The sequence below is a fragment of the Danio aesculapii genome, chromosome 1 (assembly GCF_903798145.1).
Source record: "Danio aesculapii chromosome 1, fDanAes4.1, whole genome shotgun sequence".
NCBI classification, from domain to species: Eukaryota; Metazoa; Chordata; class Actinopteri; order Cypriniformes; family Danionidae; genus Danio; species Danio aesculapii.
In genome coordinates, this window is record NC_079435.1 from 12926407 (window position 1) to 12945558 (window position 19152).

At 34.2% G+C, this 19152-nt stretch overlaps 1 protein-coding gene across 1 annotated transcript in view; it reads right to left on the reverse strand.

The window, feature by feature from the left end:
• Positions 1 to 19152, reverse strand: part of cfap58 (cilia and flagella associated protein 58) — a 196508-nt gene that overhangs the window by 26124 nt on the left and 151232 nt on the right. The window contains exon 17 of the mRNA XM_056456599.1: positions 14408 to 14541. Coding sequence (XP_056312574.1) covers positions 14408 to 14541 — 134 coding nt within the window. The remainder of the gene's footprint in view (positions 1 to 14407; positions 14542 to 19152) is intronic.

Below are 19152 nucleotides of genomic sequence, written 5' to 3' on the forward strand. Positions count from 1 at the left end.
AAACCTGATGAGATGTCTGAACTGTCTAAGTTAACTGAGTGTATTAAAGATGTTAAAGACTGAATGACCTGCAATTTTCTTCTTTTAAACTCGGACAAAACAGAATTATTACTTATTGGGCCTAAATCCTGTACACAGCAGATCTCACAAATCGACCTGCAATTAGAGGGATACAAAATTAGCGTTAACAAAAGATCTGGGTGTCATATTAGACAGCAATTTAACTTTTGAAAATCATATATCTAATGTCACAAAAACTGCCTTCTTTCATCTAAGAAATATCACTAAGTTACGAAGTATGCTATCCATCTCAGATTCAGAAAAGCTAGTCCATGCTTTTACACTGCACCGTTTACACTGGACTGACAGTTTCAATTTACCATGATCTTTTATATGAAGCTGCTTTGACACAATCTACATTGTAAAAGCGCCATACAAAAAAAAGGTGAATTGAATTGAATAAACATAAATTATTAAGTTCTATAATACAAAACAACTGGTAAAACAAAAGTATATTGTAAACTAAACATTTAAGACATTTTTAATAAACGTTTGGTAAATGTTTTCTGATAAATACATTATCATTATTGATATCCGCACCTTGCACGTGAGCTGGCAAAAGTCCTGCATATGCAAAGTGTTCATGCAAATATTTCAGTATTGTAAAACGAATCAAACATCGTGCATATCTCCTTACAATACTTTTGCATAATTCTATTTCTAATATAAAATTAAGTCAATTAAATGAACATTTAAGTGATAACAAAGGTATTGTGTGAAAATTTGAGAAAAGTTTTATATTGTACATGAGAGAATGTGTTTCTGTAACATTTCTGTGGAAAGTGTTGTGAAATGTTTAGCAAAAAATAGCTTTTGATTGGTGTTAAAGTATTTTTACTCTTTATAGTAAATGGAAAAGGTGCATTTACACAAAAAGAAACTTTTTTAAAAAACATTGTTTAAAAATGTATTTTTAATGTGTTTTTTCTAGCCGAAATAAAACAAATAAGACATTCTCCAGAAGAAAAAATATCATCAGACATACTGTGAAAATTTCCTTGCTCTGTTAAACATAATTTGGCAAATATTTAAAAAAGAAAAAAAAAAAAAAAATCAAAGGGGGGCTAATAATTCTGACTTCAACTGTATATAACCTGTGATGTAACAAATCCCGATCACAACAGTGATCAAACATTCAAACAAAAAGAAAAAACCCAAAACAACAGGCAACTCGAGCCCCAAAATAAAAATAAACACGCACCTCACTCCACAAACAAACCTGAACGCATGATACGTTCACCACGCATCATAAACAAAACATAATAAAAAAATAATAAACTCTCCCATTCATAAATGCCGCTGCTTCAACGTCCGCATCAAAACATACTCGTACAATCGCACTTTCGATACCGCGCCTAACTTCAAGTAACACTGCCACTCTCACAGAAACAGAACAAGACCAACCAGCACGAAAACGCATATTGTGTTACAAAACCGGACTCGAAACAAACAACTACGCAGCGCACTCTCTACAAAAACACAGTCAGCATGACCCCGTGACCCGGAATCACCTGCATGCTGACTGCGTGACAAGGAATGAATGAGAGAGAGTGAACCACCATCCAAGGCACTCTAAATAACATTGTATTAGCTGACAGCTGTAATCCAATCACACATCGCTCATACCATAATAAGGAAAAATCTAATGACGACCGCCACACTGTATATACTGTACAGTCAGGTTCCAAAGTTTTGAGTTTCAAAATACACTTTACAAAAAAAAAAGACAGTTTAAGGTTACTGAAAGATACTGAAAGCACAGAAATGTAATGATATCAAAATGAAAAAGAAATATTCAAGATGCTCCACTATTGCTAGGACACTAGTCAGATGTAAGTAAATCTACCCTACAAAATCAAAATGAGGACATACTATACCAAACACTTAAAAATAAATAGGATAATTTCTCAGTTCAACTCTGCACTCAGTTTTAATGGTGATAATAAATGTGCTAAAAATATTTTCTCAGGCGCTCTTGGCTTCTGAACCCTGCTGTATTAGGCTTAATAATGTGAGTCCACTGGTCAGTTACACATACACCAAGGTCCTGCATTATTTATTCAACCTTTTAACCATCTAAATCCATCCACTGACTCATTTTGACCCATCTAAATCTATTCATTGATGTTGCCATAATTGCTACTTTAAGCCATGAAAGATTTCCTGCCCGTTACGAAGCTGGATGGGCTGGGATCTTGCATATGCTAACTAGAAAGGTTACAACAAGCAAGGCAAGCAGATTTTTACCTCCTTGATGCTGTAAGTACGTTCCTCGCATCTTATTTCAAGAACCGTTATTCAGTCTAAAAACTGTAGCATCTATCAGTAAGTACTGCAAAGCTACGCTGTTTTTGATTCTTTGTAAATTACACAGTATTTAACTGTAATATGAACTGTATTTTACTGTAGGGCAGTTATGCAGTATGTTACTGTATTTTAAAGTCACGTTGTGAAAATCCCTGTATATTTTACAGTAAAGATATACATACAATTCTGTAAATACATATACATTAAGATAAATGGTGCTGTAAATGTAAAACACAGTATTTTTGCTGTAAATTATTTACAGCAAGTTACTGGTGAACTGCTGCCAGTAAGTTACTGTAGATTTTACAGGAAATTGCTAACAGTGCACTATTTTTTTAGCTTAACCATCACAAGAATGTAATTAGCTAAAAGGCAAATGTTTTAAACTATAATCCAGCTAAGATAAAGCATTCTCAGAAGTTTAGTTAACATTCTGGCAAGGGTTTGGTTAAACATTCTTTCAGTATTGTTAACAGAACAGCAGTTCAAAGTTATCTTTATGCATTGCTCAGTGGTGAAGCAAGACATTTTGATGTGAGTGAACCTTGGTGAAATACATTGACCTCAGTGTCTACTCTCAAACTGAAGCACTCCGTTTTATAATACATGAGATGAAAATAAGGACGCAAGTTTCTAGACACAAAAAAAAGAGGAGTTTTCAGGGTATGGCTGAGCAAAAATATCATAGATGAACTAACATTCGGGCGATGCGGTGGCGCAGTAGACAGTGCTGTCGCCTCACAGCAAGAAGGTTGCTGGTTCGAGTCTTGGCTGGGTCAGTTGGCGTTTCTGTGTGGAGTTTGCATGTTCTCCCCGTGTTCATGTGGGTTTCCTCTGGGTGCTCCGGTTTCCCCCACAGTCCAAAGACATGCGGTACAAGTGAATTGGGTAGGCTAAATTGTCCGTAGTGTATGAGTGTAAATGAGTGTGAATGGATGTTTCCCAGAGATGGGCTGCCTAAAACATATGCTAGGTTAACATAAACATAATAACATAAAATTTATAACATAAAAGGTTATTTTTGAATTTAGTCAACATTTAGAATGGTTTCTTTTAACTGAACCAGTGGTGCAAAGGACATTTGCTTCATGGATGTGCAGCCGACAAATCTGCAGCAACTGCATCATGCTATCATGTCAATATGGACCAAAATCTCTGAGGAATATTTTCAGTACATTGTTGAATCTATGACATGATTAAGGCAGTTCTGAAGGCAAAGGGGGATCCAACCCGGTATTAGTAATAATAAAGTGGCCGGTTAGTGTATATATTTGCTAGCTTGTTAATCACTCCATATTACTCTTACAATTGCGCTGTGGGCTGCAAATACTTGTTTTTACTACACCATGACTTTGCTTAAAGGTTAGGATCGATCGATATGTCCATTAATCTGTCAATAATTACAATTCACCCAAGATTCAGTTACACATCAAGGTGTTAGCCTTTCATAACAAATCAAGTGCAAATCACGCAGTGCTTTCCTTAAACACAGCATTTCTGTTCTCCAATGCCTTCCTTCATCTCTCTGCTGGTGTGAAGACAACCAGACCTTCTCTATTACTTATGAGCGACTTGTTTTACTTGGTGTGAAAACACTGATGTGGGATTTGTGTAGAATTAAGCCATTGGTCTGAGCTCACGAGATGTCAAAGCGGGGAGAGAGAGAGAGAAAAAAAGGAAATCAATATGCTGCCCATCAGCAAGGCTTAAGTGCAGTGTTTAAACCTGCAGCCAGGAGAATTCAAAGCAGAAGAGGAAGAGATGCCCGCTGGCCAACAGTTTAAAGTGCAGCAAGAACTGCTGCGTTGTAAATATTGTTAGACGTTTTTATGAGAAACAGATCGCAAGAACATTACGCTTCGGTAAAACGGATATGGTAATCATATTTCATTACTTTATGAATGTTATATCTGATAAATATGCAAAGAGTTCTGCGGGACAGCGGGAGCCTTCTGTGACTAAATCTCATGGTGCTTTACTTCATCAGCACTTCAAATGCTTCTAAAAAGGTGTTGGGATTGTTTAAAAATCTAATAACACATTCAAAACTCATATGTAGAGTAGCCTCTTCTATTAAGGTTTCCTAAGAAAAAGAAAAAATGCTAAGCCCATTGACATTTGATATCTATGATGTACAGTTGAAGTCAAAAGTATTAGCTCCTGTGAAATGTACATTTCCAAAGTATTGCTTAATGGAGAGAATATTTTTTCACCTCATTTTTAAACGTAATAGTTTTAATAACTAATTTATTTTTTAATTAAAGGTGCAGTACGTAAGTTTGACACACAGTGGTTGAACTAGGTATTGCACTTCTGCTTTAAAACACACACAAGCGCAGGTTGCCAGATTGACAATACCAACAGCAGTGTGCTTGACTGTTAAACCTAAAGGCTGATTTAAACCGTCTTCTAAATAAAAGCAACGGCACACGATAGAAGGAATGTTTTTGTTCTAACCAACACCTGAAGTTTATATTTTAGAAACAGCTTCTATTTCTTGCAGCTGAATAACAAAAAAAAACTGACAATGATCACCTCAGGTACACCTCATGTGCTTTATTCAGTGTTAAATGCTAGCAATGCGAGTTTGAATGCCATATTACATGACATTTATTGCCATACTACTGAAAATAGCATCAGAGTGTTCACCTCAGATCTTGAAAATAAAATAAACCATAGAACTGTGACTCAGTGCAAGCCAACACATATTAGTGATTCAGCATGTTCATTTAATAATGTTTAAGAGGTTCAATATGTGTTAATTATATTATGAACCTCACCATTTTGTTGGAGTGCAGTGAGTGCACAATTCTTTGATTTTGAATGGCTGTATTTAAATTTCTGTCGTGTTTCGTCTTGTGGAATCAGCCCAATTGCTGATCAATGCAAATCTCATCACATAGCGTGTTGTTAGGACCGGGGTTACAATGTAACCTGCTCACCTAATGTTTATGTTCGCAATATTTATATTATTTGGATATTAATAACCACCTCATGTGGAACTCTGAATCTGCGTCTCATTTCGGGGCTGTTACTGTCCACCGGAGGTCGCATTTATATAGTGGAAGCACACCTTGAGAGCCTTCCTGAATGAATAAACGAAATACGCTGTTTTCCACCAGGGTGTTGAAATATAATAGGCTAAACTTGCACTTGCAGGGCCTTGGTGCAGATGACAAGTAAAAAAGGTGAATTTATAGATAGACAGGTAACTAGATAGAATAGACAGAGATAGCTTGATCTGTGCAGCAGCTGCCGATGAGCTGCGTGCCGCAGACGCAGTCGGTGTGAAAGGCAAACGCCTGCGGCTTTTGCTCTACATTCGCACTGCACACGCGCTGCTTATGCTCACAATTTATGACTGGCTTATTAACTGCATATTATTAAGATACTAACTGTTTATTAGCACTTACAAAGTATGATCTTATTTTACATCCCTAGTCCTACCCACTAAACCCAACTACTACCTTACTATTAATAAGCAGCTAAAAATTAGTTAATTAATTTAGCTAAAAATCTTAGTTAATGGTTTGTTAAGCATTAATTGTACATTAAAATAAAGTTTGACCATGTTAACCAATGAAACCTTATTGTAAAGTGTTCCCAAAGAATTTCTTAAGAAGACAGTGAGATCTAAAGTAATGATCTTGAAAATTCTACTTTTTCTGCCACCGTCGGTTGAATTATATTTAGTCAGTTTAATAATAATAAATGCTCTCTTCACAGGAGACTTCTTTTTTAAACAAGTATTACCAACCCGCAGACTTTTCAACAGCAGTGTACGTCTTTCTACTTCATTACTTTGATTAATAGACGGATCAAATGCGCTGAATAAATCTACCGCGAGGACTGATAGAACTTTTATCCGAGAAAAAGTAAATCATTAACTCACCTTCTACATCTCAATTAGAAATCAAGTCAATCTCTAGGAAAGCGTTATGAAATTGTAAATCACCTGAGATGATGGATGCCGTTTAATTTTCCCTTTTATTAGGACGCTACATGAATGCGACCACACATTTCCATCAACCAGCGAATCTGAAACCAGTCCAGATAATAATAAAAAACACACACACACACACACACATTTGGGACTTTCAGTAATGTGGCAGCGAGTATGCCAGATGTGCCTTCAATCCAGATCACAGAAGGACCAATCAGATGAAGGTAAAATGCACCTGGTGCCATTGGCTATGCCGCTTCTGATATTATTTGGTGAGCAAGCAAACCTCATGAAGAATTAGCCAGGTATCAGTTCAAAATAAGTCAGGTCTATTGTAGGGTCTGAGCCAGAACAACACATCCAATTGTTTGTATTATTTACTAAGTATAATACACACCAACCCTCACCTAAGGCAGTCCTTGTGTATTTCTTGCAACCCCCAATGCAAGAGCAAGATATTCTGAAGAATGCAAGTTAGCCTCAAAACTCTTATGAAGTGTTTGGTGTAACTAGTTAAAGTAATCAGATTACTTTTCCCCAGAAAATTAAAGTAAGGGATTACATTTCATTTTCAGGTAATTTAATTACAGTTATTTATAATGTACTTGTTTAAATACTGTTCATGAATTCAACAGTTCTGAATCAATCAGTTAAGGGAAGCAGAGTATTTCAATTATCAAGTAGATGCTTGAGAAACTAATAAACAGAAAGTCAGAAATTCATGTCAATATATGTAATATTTTGTCATCACTTTGACATGTTTTATGTTTGATACATATAGAGTTTACAATTCTTAATTCTTAATTCGTAATTTTTTTAATGAAGTTAAATGGTCCTGTTTGGCTCAAATTGAAAGAACTAAAAGAATTTAATTTCTATTGTCTATGGAGCATTGAGGTTTCTTTGTAGTGCATTTATGCGTCGAATTTTAAGTTGTGTTGAATCAAGTAATTGAATCATTTATTGAGTAACTGAGTTACTTTTCAGACACAGTAATTAAAGATGTAATTTAAATACAATTTTAATGATTTTTAAAATTGGCAGCACGGTGGCACGGTTAGCACTGTCGCTTCACAGCAAGAAGGTCGCTGGTTTGAGTCCCTGCTGGGCCAGTTGGCCTTTCTGTGTGGAGTTTGCATGTTCTCCCCGTGTCCGCGTGAGTTTTTTCCAGGTGCTCCGGTTTCCCCCACAGTCCAAAGACATGCAGTATAGGTGAATTGGGTAAACAAAATTGGCCGTAGTGTATGAGTGTGAATGTGAAAATGTATGGGTGATGGCCAGTATTGGATTGCGACTAGGGCATCCGCCATGTAAAACATATGCTGAAATATTTAGCAGTTCATTCCCCTGTGGCGACCCCTAATAAATAAAAAAAAAATGCAAAAAATGGAAATTTTCTCACTATTTACTCACCTTTAAGTAGTTTTCAAACCTTTTTTCTTTAATTGAAAACAAAACAGATATTTAAAAGAAAGCTAAAAAAAAATAATCTGTAACCACTGACATCCAAAGTAGGCAAAACAAATATAGCAGTCAATGGTTACCGGTTTTCAGCATTTTTCAAAATATCTTATTTTGAGTTCAACAAAAGAGAGAAACTCATAAAGGTCAGGAACAAGTGAAGGGAGGGTAAATAATGATTGAATTTACATTTTCAATGTCAATATTTCATTTTGTGATCAAGCATAATGATATTTGACTAACAAATAATGTTTCCTACACCAAAATGTAGTTTTATGCATCTAAACTAACTTCACAATTTAGCATTAGGTTAATTTTTTCAATGAATTCTAGATTGTCTATAAAATAAAATAAAAGATATAAAATCACAAACTGTGTAATATTTAATTTAGGGATGCACTGAACTTTCGTCTTTGTAACCGATCAAGCATAATGACTAACAGTGACAAGTTTCCTACACTGAAATTTAGTTTTATGTATTTAAACCACAGGTGTCAAACTCAGTTCCTGGAGAGCAGCAGCTCTGCACAGTTAAGCTTTAACCCTAACTAAACATAGATGATCAATCTAATGGAGTCCTTCAGGCTTGTTTGAAACCTACTGGTAAGTGTGTTGAAGCAGGGTTGGAACTCTGCAGGACTGCAACCCTCAGGGAGCTGAATCTGGCACTCCTAATCTAAACTAACTCCACGATTTAGCATTACACAGTGGAAATCAATTATGTTGTCCACAAGGTAGGTTTTGAGTGCCAATCTGAATATACGAAATATAATAGATGCATGTCATGAAGGGCTTCATATTATTTTTGTTGTTTCTACTTGCATCAAAAACTGCCTATAACACACTTTCACATACAGTGCATCTGACAGATCAGATAAACGACCCACTCTTATTGCTTTTTCACCTTCAGCTTGCCGTTTACATCTTTTCATTCTACGCAAAAACTTTAAATGTGCTTTTTTTATTGAGAAAGATTTGCAGAAACAGTAAGGAATCGATTTTTGTATTCAAATCCATTGTTTCCACAACCATGAATTGGGAGTCAATTTTTAAAAGCCCTAATGAAGACAACAAACTACTAACAAACCTCAGCCAGACCCTTCCCCATTGGGTGTAAAAAAACATATATGAACTATACAGTATTTGAGACATTTGAGGAAGTTTAGAACCAGTGATTTACTTAAACAGAGTAGAACTCCTTTTTGAAAAGACATTGTGTATTATAACTAGATATAATCATGTTTAACAAAAGGATGAAAGGACAATGAAAGTGTAAAAAGCATAATAGGACCAGTTTGACAGGCTTTCCCAATTCAGTTTTTTTTTTAAATCAGGTCTGACGCATTGTATGGAACTTCTTCATGCTGAGATAATTTGTGTTGAAATCTTACCTGCATAAATTGTAGAACTGAATTCGGAGAAATTTACTGCACATGAGAATGGATTTACACGCAAATTAGCTCTGCTCATATTTCACAAATGAGACTCTGCATTCATAGAAATTATGCTTGCCGTTTGTTCAAACTGCTTATTTAAAATCAGCCAAAACAACACCATTCTTGAGGGTTTTTTTTTGGTGCAACTTAATTGTTTTATGTTCAATCCACTTACATTTGTAAAAAACAATAATTTAACATCATTCCTTCAGGTTCTCCCAGCCCAAATCGATAGTGTGGAAGCCAGCATTTTTTTTAAAATGTGTGAGTGAGCCTAAAAAAGTGATGAATATGAAGAATTGTGGTAAGTGTGTAAAGTTGAAGTCAAAATTTGTAGCCCTCTTAGCCCTAATGATGTTTAAGAGAGCAAGGAATATTACAGTATTTCCTATTGAACAGAGGTAAACCTCACTCCTCTGAACCCAAAAAGGTGCTCTAGTGACAGACTCTAGGGGCCATGGTCTTTAGCCTTCTTATTAAGAAAAATGACTCCCATGCAGAGAGTCGCGGGTTCAACCCCAGCTCGAAGCGGGATGGGTAGTGTAGGACCGGCTGTAACATTGGAGTTGTGACCCGGATGGGAGTGAGGTTTAGGGGGATGAATGTACAGCGATGAGCTAGTGAAGTGCTGTGCAGGTAAACCTCACTCCTCTGAATCCGAAAAAGGTGCTCTAGCAACAGACACAAGAGGCCATGGTCTTTAGCCTCCTTGTTAGAGAAACTGACTCCCATGCAGAGAGTCGGCGGTTGGGTGGCGTAGGAGCAGCATGGTAAAATTAGTGCCGTGACCCAAATGGGAGTAAGGTTAAGGAGTGTAATGAAGTGCTGTGCAGCTAAACCCTGACTCCTCTGAACCCAACTCAATCGACTACTATGCAGAGCGTCAACGATTCAATCCCAGCTCGGAGCAGGTTGGGTGGTGTACACTGAAAAAAAATATTCAAAGATGATTCCTTGAATTTACTCATTTTTTTGCGTTAAGTGGTTGTAAACAATTTATTTGGGCTGAATTTAAACAAACAAATTAAGTTGAACATTATTAAATGTAATTTGTTTGTTTAAATTCAACACAAATAAATTGTTTGCAACAGTTTTGCATGCAACACTTTTTTCAGTGTAGGACTGGCATAGTTACATTGGTGCCGTGACCCGGATAGGAGTGAGGTTTAGGGGGATGAGTATAACAGAGGCCAGCTAGTGAAGTGCTGTGCAGGTAAACCTCACTCCTCTGAACCCGAAAAGGTGCTCTAGCGACAGACACTAGGGACCATGGTCTTCAGCCTCCTTGTTAGAGCAACCAACCCCCATGCGGAAAGTCACCGGTTCGATCTCAGCTCGAAGTGGGTTGGGTGGTGTAGGACCGATGTGTTTACATTGGTGCCATGACCCGGATGAGAGTGAGGTTTAGGGGGGTGAATGTAACAGACGCCAGCTAGAGAAGTGCTGTGCAGGTAAACCTCACTCCTCTGAACCTGAAAAGGTGCTCTAGTGACAGACTAGTGACCTCCTTATTAGAGCAACTGCAGAGTTGCTGTTTTGACCTCAACTCAGAGTGGGTTGAATAGTGTAGAACTGGTGTGGTTGTTTTGGTGTCGTCACCCAGATGTGAGTGAGGTTTATGGGGGTGAGTGTAACAGAGGGCAGCTAGTGAAGTGCCGTGCAGGTAAACCTCACTCCTATGTACCTTAATAGGTGCTCTAGCATCAGACACTAGGAGCCATGGTCTTTAGCCTCCTTGTTAAAGCCACTGACTCCCATGCAGAGAGTCGCCAGTTTGATCCCAACTCGGAGTGGGTTGGGTAGTGTAGGACTGGTGTGGTTACATTGGTGCTGCAACCCAGATGGAAGTGAGGTTTAGGTGGATAAGTGTAACAGAGGCCAGCTAGTGAAGTGCTATGCAGGGAAACCTCCCTCCTCTGAACCCAAAAAAGGTGCTACAGACACCAGGGTCCATGGTCTTTATCCTGTTTGGAAGAGCAACTGACTCCCTTGCGGAGAGTCACGGCTTCATTCCCAGCTCGGAATGAGTTTGGTGGTGTAGAAGAGAGAGGGGCCATGATCTTTAGCCTCCTTGTTAGAGTAACCGACTCCCATGCAGAGAATCGCCGGTTCGATCCCAGTTCAGAGTGGGTTGGGTGGTGTAGGGCCGGTGGTTACATGGTGCCATGACCCGGATTTTATTTGTTTTATTTTGGCAGGAAGAAAAACTTTTTTTATTAAAAAAATAACATCTTTTGACTTGCCTAATTACCCTAGCTTGCCTAATTAACCTTGTTAAGCCTTTAAATTCTTAAAAAATTCTAGTAAAATATTATGTACTGTCATCATGGCAAAGGTAAAAGAAATCAGTTATTAGTGATTAGTTATTAAACTATTATGTTTATAAAAATCATCTTTCCGTTAAACAGAAATTGGGGAAAAATATACAAGGGGCTAATAATTCTGACATTAACTGTATGTTGTAAATGGTAATGGTTTGAAGATTGCATACAAATCAATCTTCAACAAACAAAACATGCTCTCGCAAGGAAGTGCTTTAGAAAATAAGACTCCCCAGGTTAAACAACAACAGACATGCTTTTAAAATACCACGCGATTAGTCATAATTTCATTAGATCGAAGGTCAATAGCAGTGGAACTGTTGCCGGGGTCTTTACTAATCAGCGTTTTTCTCCAGTTCCTCAGATTGGCTTTGCATCACTCTATAATTTTCGGGTGTCATGATTTGCTCCCGAGAACACAGAGACGAAATGAGAGAAATCTTTCCAATTCACTGGCTCATTGATTTCTCTGCGACTCCAAATGCCTTTTTCCTTCTCGCTCCCGTTATTTGAGGTATCATTTTGGGCCCGTGTCAGAGGCTGCCGTTCATGTCTGCTTGTTGGCAATATTGAAGGTCATTTTCTGTCCAGAGCCGTGAGATATACTGATACACAGACGCCATGCACATACAAATACAGCAAGGATTTTTTAACAGTATGTCTGATAATATTTTTTCTTCTGGACAAAGTCTTATTTGTTTTATTTCGGCTAGAATAAAAGGTCAATTTCATTCAACTTTAGGTCAATATCATTCGCCCCCTTAGGCAATATTTGGCAAAATTATACATTGATTTGACTAATTACCATAACCTGTTAATTATTCTAATTAAGCCTTTAAATGTCACTTTAAGCTGAATACTAGTTTCTTGAAAAACATCTAGAAAAATATGATTTACTGTCATCATGCCATAGATAAAATAAATCAGTTATTAGAGATGAGTTATTAAAACTATTATGTTTACAAATGTGTTGAAAAAAATCTCTCTGTTAAACAGAAATTGGGAGAAAATATACAGGGGGGCTAATAATTAAGGAGGGCTAATAATTCTGTATACTGTGGATATAATGTTGCATTTAACGCTGATCTGGGATTAACATTTCCACTTGAATCCACAAGCACACACGTACTCATTTTCTAGGAAGTGGATATATTTAAGCTCTTTAGTTCAGACAGTTATTAAAATGCTGGCATCGTTTTCTCATCCTCATTAAGATGACTGATTATTTCAAAGTTTTAAAAGCATGCAAAAACACTTCAGCTGTCATAAAGGTGGTCAATATGTCTTTTGAGCTTGTATTACACACAAATCTCCTTTATAGGGACTAAGATTAACATTCTCTGATTAACAAAATGGGATTGTAAGAAAAGGATGCTGGCGAGTATGTGAAACAAAGAACAATTGGCTGGTAATTTTTTAAAGGAATTCCAACAAAGTCTATAAAATTAAAAGATATAAAATCACAAAAAAAGGGATGCACTAAATTTTCATCTGCCAAAAATGGTTGTAAATATCTAAATACATTTCTATGTAGTATACTTGTTCTTGCTGCCTGCAATAGTGGTAATGTGCTGCCATGGCAACGCTGAAAAAATGACTTCACAGCCAGAGACATTTTTAAATCATGTAAGAAAATATTAGGGTGGCAGGTGGCTCAGTAGTTAGCACTGTCGCCTCACAGCAAGAAGGTTGTTGGTTCGAGTTCTGCTGGGTCAGTTGGCATTTTTGTGTGGAGTTTGCATGTTCTCCACGTGTTGACGTATCTTTCTTCCGGGTGCTCCGATTTCCCCGCCAGTCCAAAGTCACACGCTATAGGTGAATTGGGTAAACAAAATTGACCTTAGGGTGTGAACGAGTGAGTGTGTATGGATGTTTCCCAGTACTGGTTTGTAGCTGGAAGGGCATTCGCAGCATAAACATATGCTGGAATATTTGGCAGTTAATTCTGCTGTGGCGACCCCTGATAAATAAGGTACTATATATATATATATATATATATATATATATATATATATATATATATATATATATATATATATATATATATATATATATATATATATATATATATATATATATATATATATATATATATATATATATATATATATATATATATGTATATATATATATATATACACACAGTTGAAGTCAGAATTATTAGCCCCCCTCTGATTTTTTTCTTCTTTTTTAAATATTTCCCAAATGATGTTTAACAGAGCTAGGAAATTTTGACAGTATGTCTGATAATATTTTTTCTTCTGGAGAAAGTCTCATTTGTTTTATTCCGGCTAGAATAAAAGCAGTTTTTAATTTTTTTAAAAAGCATTGTAAGGTCAAAATTATTAGCCCCTTTCAGCTATATATTTTTTTCGATAGTCTACGGAACAAACCATCGTTATACAATAACTTGCCTAATTACCCTAACCTGCCTAGTTAATATAGTTAAGCCTTTAAATGTCCCTTTAAGCTGTATAAAAGTGTCTTGAAAAATATCTAGTCAAATGTTATTTACTCTCGTCATGGCAAAGATAAAATAAATCAGTTAATAGAAATGAGTTATTAAAACTATTATGTTTACAAATGTGTTGAAAAAATCTGCTCTCCGTTAAACAGAAATTGGGGAAAAAATAAACAGGGGGGTTAATAATTCAGGGGGGCTAATAATTCTGACTTCAACTGTGTATATATATTTATACATATACAGGTAATATATATATATATATATATATATATATATATATATATATATATATATATATATATATATATATATATATATATATATATGCCAAATTGTAAAAGGAAAAAGAGTCTTAGTTTAGAAGGACTTAAGAATGACTACTTGTCTGTTTTTGGTCAACACTTTTCTTTCTCACCTGTTCTCCTGATCTTTCCGTTTCTGTGCAAGGTATTTTTTCTTGACCTCCTGGAGTTCATGGACCAGCCGTTCAATCTCATACTTGTAGTCTTCAGACTGGGACTCATGCATGTTGAGTTCTGCTGTGAGAGCCTGTGGACCAAAACAAACAGTTGGATTCAGACATCTTGAAAAACTTTTCGAAATCTGACTGAAATGAATGAAGCTCAGTTTAGAATTTTTTTCACAATGAATATTTTTTCAGATTTTTTTTTAGTTTAGTAAACACATTTGACAACAAATATGTCATTATTTTTCTCTTAAAGTCTCATTGTCCATATACAGAACACATCTTTCTTTCTTTCTTTCTTTCTTTCTTTCTTTCTTTCTTTCTTTCTTTCTTTCTTTCTTTCTTTCTTTCTTTCTTTCTTTCTTTTTTTCTTTCTTGCCTCCAAACATGATCTTCCTTGAACCTCTAAAACAAAAACAATAATTTCAGTTTAATTACAGTTTGTCATGCTGAAGTTAATTTAGGTATATTTTAATTTTTAAATAAATGTATTTTTGTATGTGCATAATAAGACTTGATTAAACAATGAGCATATACTTTGAAAATTAAAAATTTAAAAACCAATCCAACGTATAAAATGCTACTAAAATTAGTCTTAACTTTCTGTAAGAAAAACTATCATTTCTTTTTTTAACGCAGAGGCAAAATAGCTTGCTTTTATGCTAATCATCTCGACTAATTGTTTAGTGATTAGTTTTGGTACTTTTTAACAAATTGCATGGCTATTTTCTTATTCAACTATCATTTTAATGAAAGCAATACATTATCTGCTCCTACCTCAACATAAATGCCCAAAATCACAGCCCAAAATCATGGTAAACACTGTAACTCACATCCTCAAGCAGTTTATTTCTTCAATATCCGCTGCTTTTGGCGCTTCGGTTATGCTGCAAACAATCTAAATATTGCAGAGCATCTAAGAGTCCATTTGTCAATTACTTTAAAACATTCGTGTAGCAGCTCTCACCCTCTCCACTATAAATGTGTCCTAGTTGTACAGTAGTGATCTATGGCTGAGGATGTGTTGGCCAGCTCATTTCTCCTGCGAGCGAGGAATGGAGAGATTTCCTCTGCGGCAGATCATTGATCTCCGTCAATCTTTGCACATATCAGTCAAGCTCTAATTGTCATTCATGCGATGGCGCCGGAAACCACCCACATAGTGCAGGTGACCCAACAGCCCAGAGCTCGGTAAATCAAAAGATACAGGCAGAAAGAGAGACTCTTAAAGAGGGACTAATACATGGAGAATTCCCAAATGTGCTGTGTAGTAGAGAGCAGGGTGTGGATTTTACTATTGAATGAAGCAGTACATCAATTAAAAAAAGGAATAGGTTTAAAAATGTATATAAATAAATAAATAAATTGTGAATTTTAAATGAATAAAATATATTAAATAAAATGTATTAAAAATAAATTAATTGCAGGTATGTTACTGTTTTGAATAAAATATAATGCTGAAATAAAAGAAAAAATAAATTAACATAAAATAAAAGACAATGAATAGTTGTTGTTTTTAATTACAATATTATTTATTTAGAAAATTGGGAATGTAGTAAAACTTTATTATGTACTAAAATATAACTTAATTTGAAATAAATAAATATATAATAATAATAATAAATTAATTAAAATTATTTTTTTTTTTATTAAATAAAAGTATTTAATTAAAATATTATTTTATGAAAGTAACAAGTTCTCGCAATGATTTCACCAAGGTAAGTTTGTGGGTGAATTGGACTAAAATTGCATTGTTTGATCACCAATTAATAAAAAGAACTTTTGACACCTACTGCAACTTTAAACTAAATAATAATAATAATAATAATAATAATAATAATAATAATAATAATAATAATAATAATAATAATAATAATAATAATTAAAGACAATTAAACACAATTAAACACAATTAAACACAATTAAAGACAATGAATTGTTGCTGTTTTTATGTTTTTAATAAATTATTATTTATTTAGAAAATTGGAATGTATTAAAAATGTATAAATATGAATAAATACATTTAAAATAAAATAAACAAATAAATAAACAAATAAATAAATAAACAAATAACTAAACGAATGAAAAAAAAAACAAACAAATAAATAAATAAATAAATAAATAAATAAATAAATAAATAAATAAATAAATAAATAAATAAATAAATAAATAAATAAATAAATAAAATAAAATAAACAATGATACAATATCTATAGTCTGCGAAAACTTAAACAAATCTGAAGGAAATTCAAATAAAGGCTGTGAAGTTCCTGTGTGGAGTTTGCATGTTCTCCCTGCGTTCGCGTGGGTTTGCTCCGGTTTCCCCCACAGTCCAAAGACATGCAGTAAAGGTGAATTGGTTAGGCTAAATTGTCTGTAGTGTATGAATGTGAATGAGTGTGAATGGACGTTTCCCAGAGATAGGTTGCAGCTGGAAGGGCATCCGCTGTGTGAAACATATGCTGGATAAGTTTACGGTTCATTCTGCTGAGGCGAGCCCGGATTAATAAAGGGACTAAGCTGAAAAGAAAATGAATGAACAAAACAAAACAAAACAAAACAAAACAAAACAAAACAAAACAAAACAAAACAAAACAAAACAAAACAAAACAAAACAAAACAAATAAAAAAATAAATGAAATGGAATTAAAGACAATGAATTATTGTTGTTTTTTTATGTTTTTAATTGAAATATTATTTAAGAAAATTGGAAATGTATATATTTGAATAAATACATTTGAAATGAAAATAAAATAACAAAACAAAATTGGGCAAAACACTGCATTATTCAATCATCCATTAATAAAAAGATGAACTTTTGACACATACTGTAACATTTAAATAAAAAATAATAAATAAATAAATAAATAAATAAATAAATAAATAAATAAATAAATAAATAAATAAATAAATAAATAAATAAATAAATAAATAAATAAATAAATATATGACACATATAAGAAAATAAGATCTTGCAATGACTTCACCAAGGTAGTATTGAAAGTATCTATTAAAATATGTGACATCTGAAACAAATTTGATAGCAGTTCAAATTTGGGTTGTGAACTGAGCAAAAGTGTGCATTGTTCAATCATCCATCAATCATACGATTCACTATAAGACTTTAAATGAACAAAACACTTGATCTGCTGTGAGGTTTTCATGTAGCATATAATAAGATTCCGAATCACATGGGTGTTTTACAAAAACAAAACTCTAGAAGCATCCTTCCAAACAAGCATAGAGAGTCCAAAGACTGGTGTTAATTAATGTTAATTTCCTAAAGGGGGCTGAAGCAGGAGGGCACGCTTCAATCAAAACAAAGAATGGCAAGATTTTGCCCTTCGGCTCATTAGAACAGCTTCTGTTCTAATTACGATAGGCTTTGTTTATTTAAATCTTCGCCAGTGATGCTTACGCAGCATAACTCATTTTAAAGTCCCCCTGAAATTATTTGGATTATCATTTGACCATTTGAAATGTGTTCCTTGCTTAGGGTGTTTTTGGCATCAATGCAATTTTCTTCTAATGTTACATTAATGTATTTTCTTGGAAAATATTTAGGCAAATTTAAATACATAAATATATTTTTTTACATAAATATATATTTATATTATAAATATAACAATTATGTACTGTATATTTAGTTTGATATATATATATATATATATATATATATATATATATATATATATATATATATATATATATATATATATATATATATATATATATATATATATATATATATATATATATATATATATATATATATATACACACAACAGTTCTGTCTGGTTCTTGAATCTGATTGGCTGATAACGATCTGCGAATAACAGCACTTGTCCAGCCTCTTAACCCTTCACCCTTGTGTATCACTCCGCCAACATACAGCAACAAGCAGAGGACATTCTACAGTTTGACAAATATTGCTGCTGTTGGACAACATAATGTACTTTTGAGGCTTTTTTAGTCAAGAATGTAGTTGTTTAGATTGCAACTATGCAGTTTATTTATAAGAATAGTGCCAGTTTTAAAAACATAAAACATTTATAATTTTGGAGCATTGGAATCAGTGTATCGGCCTCCATCATCTAGTCCAGGGGTAGAGAACCTATGGCTCGAGAGCCACATGTGGCTCTTTGACCAAAAATATGTGGCTCTACAGCTGTTTTTCTTCAATAATATTTCAGATTTTTTTAAAATTAGAACAGTTACTAGAAATCAGTTTCCTATTGAAAATACAATTACAATTCCCTTTATATTGTATTTTCTACAGTAAAATTAATAAGAACTCGGTTTACAATAAAAGGACGTTTCAACCAATGCACATATGTGGTGCTGTGGTTTAACTTAAATCACAACAGTAATAAAGGGCAAGTTATATTTCTTACATTTCTATGGTACATTTCTATGGTAATTTACATTTCTATTGTAACCTCACACACGTAAATTTAAACATTCATGAGTGGCGATGTCAAAAAGAAAAAAAATCTGTAAATTGTCCTTTCTTTATACATTATGATGCGTCATATTTGTTTATTTTTGAGTTGTGTATGGACATAAATAATGGTTTTGTTTATAAATAAATAAATAAATAAATAAAAGTTTTGTTATATACACACACCCCATATGGCTCTTTAAAAAACGCATTTTATAAAAAAAATCTGAAATGGCTCTTTGCTGAAAAAAGG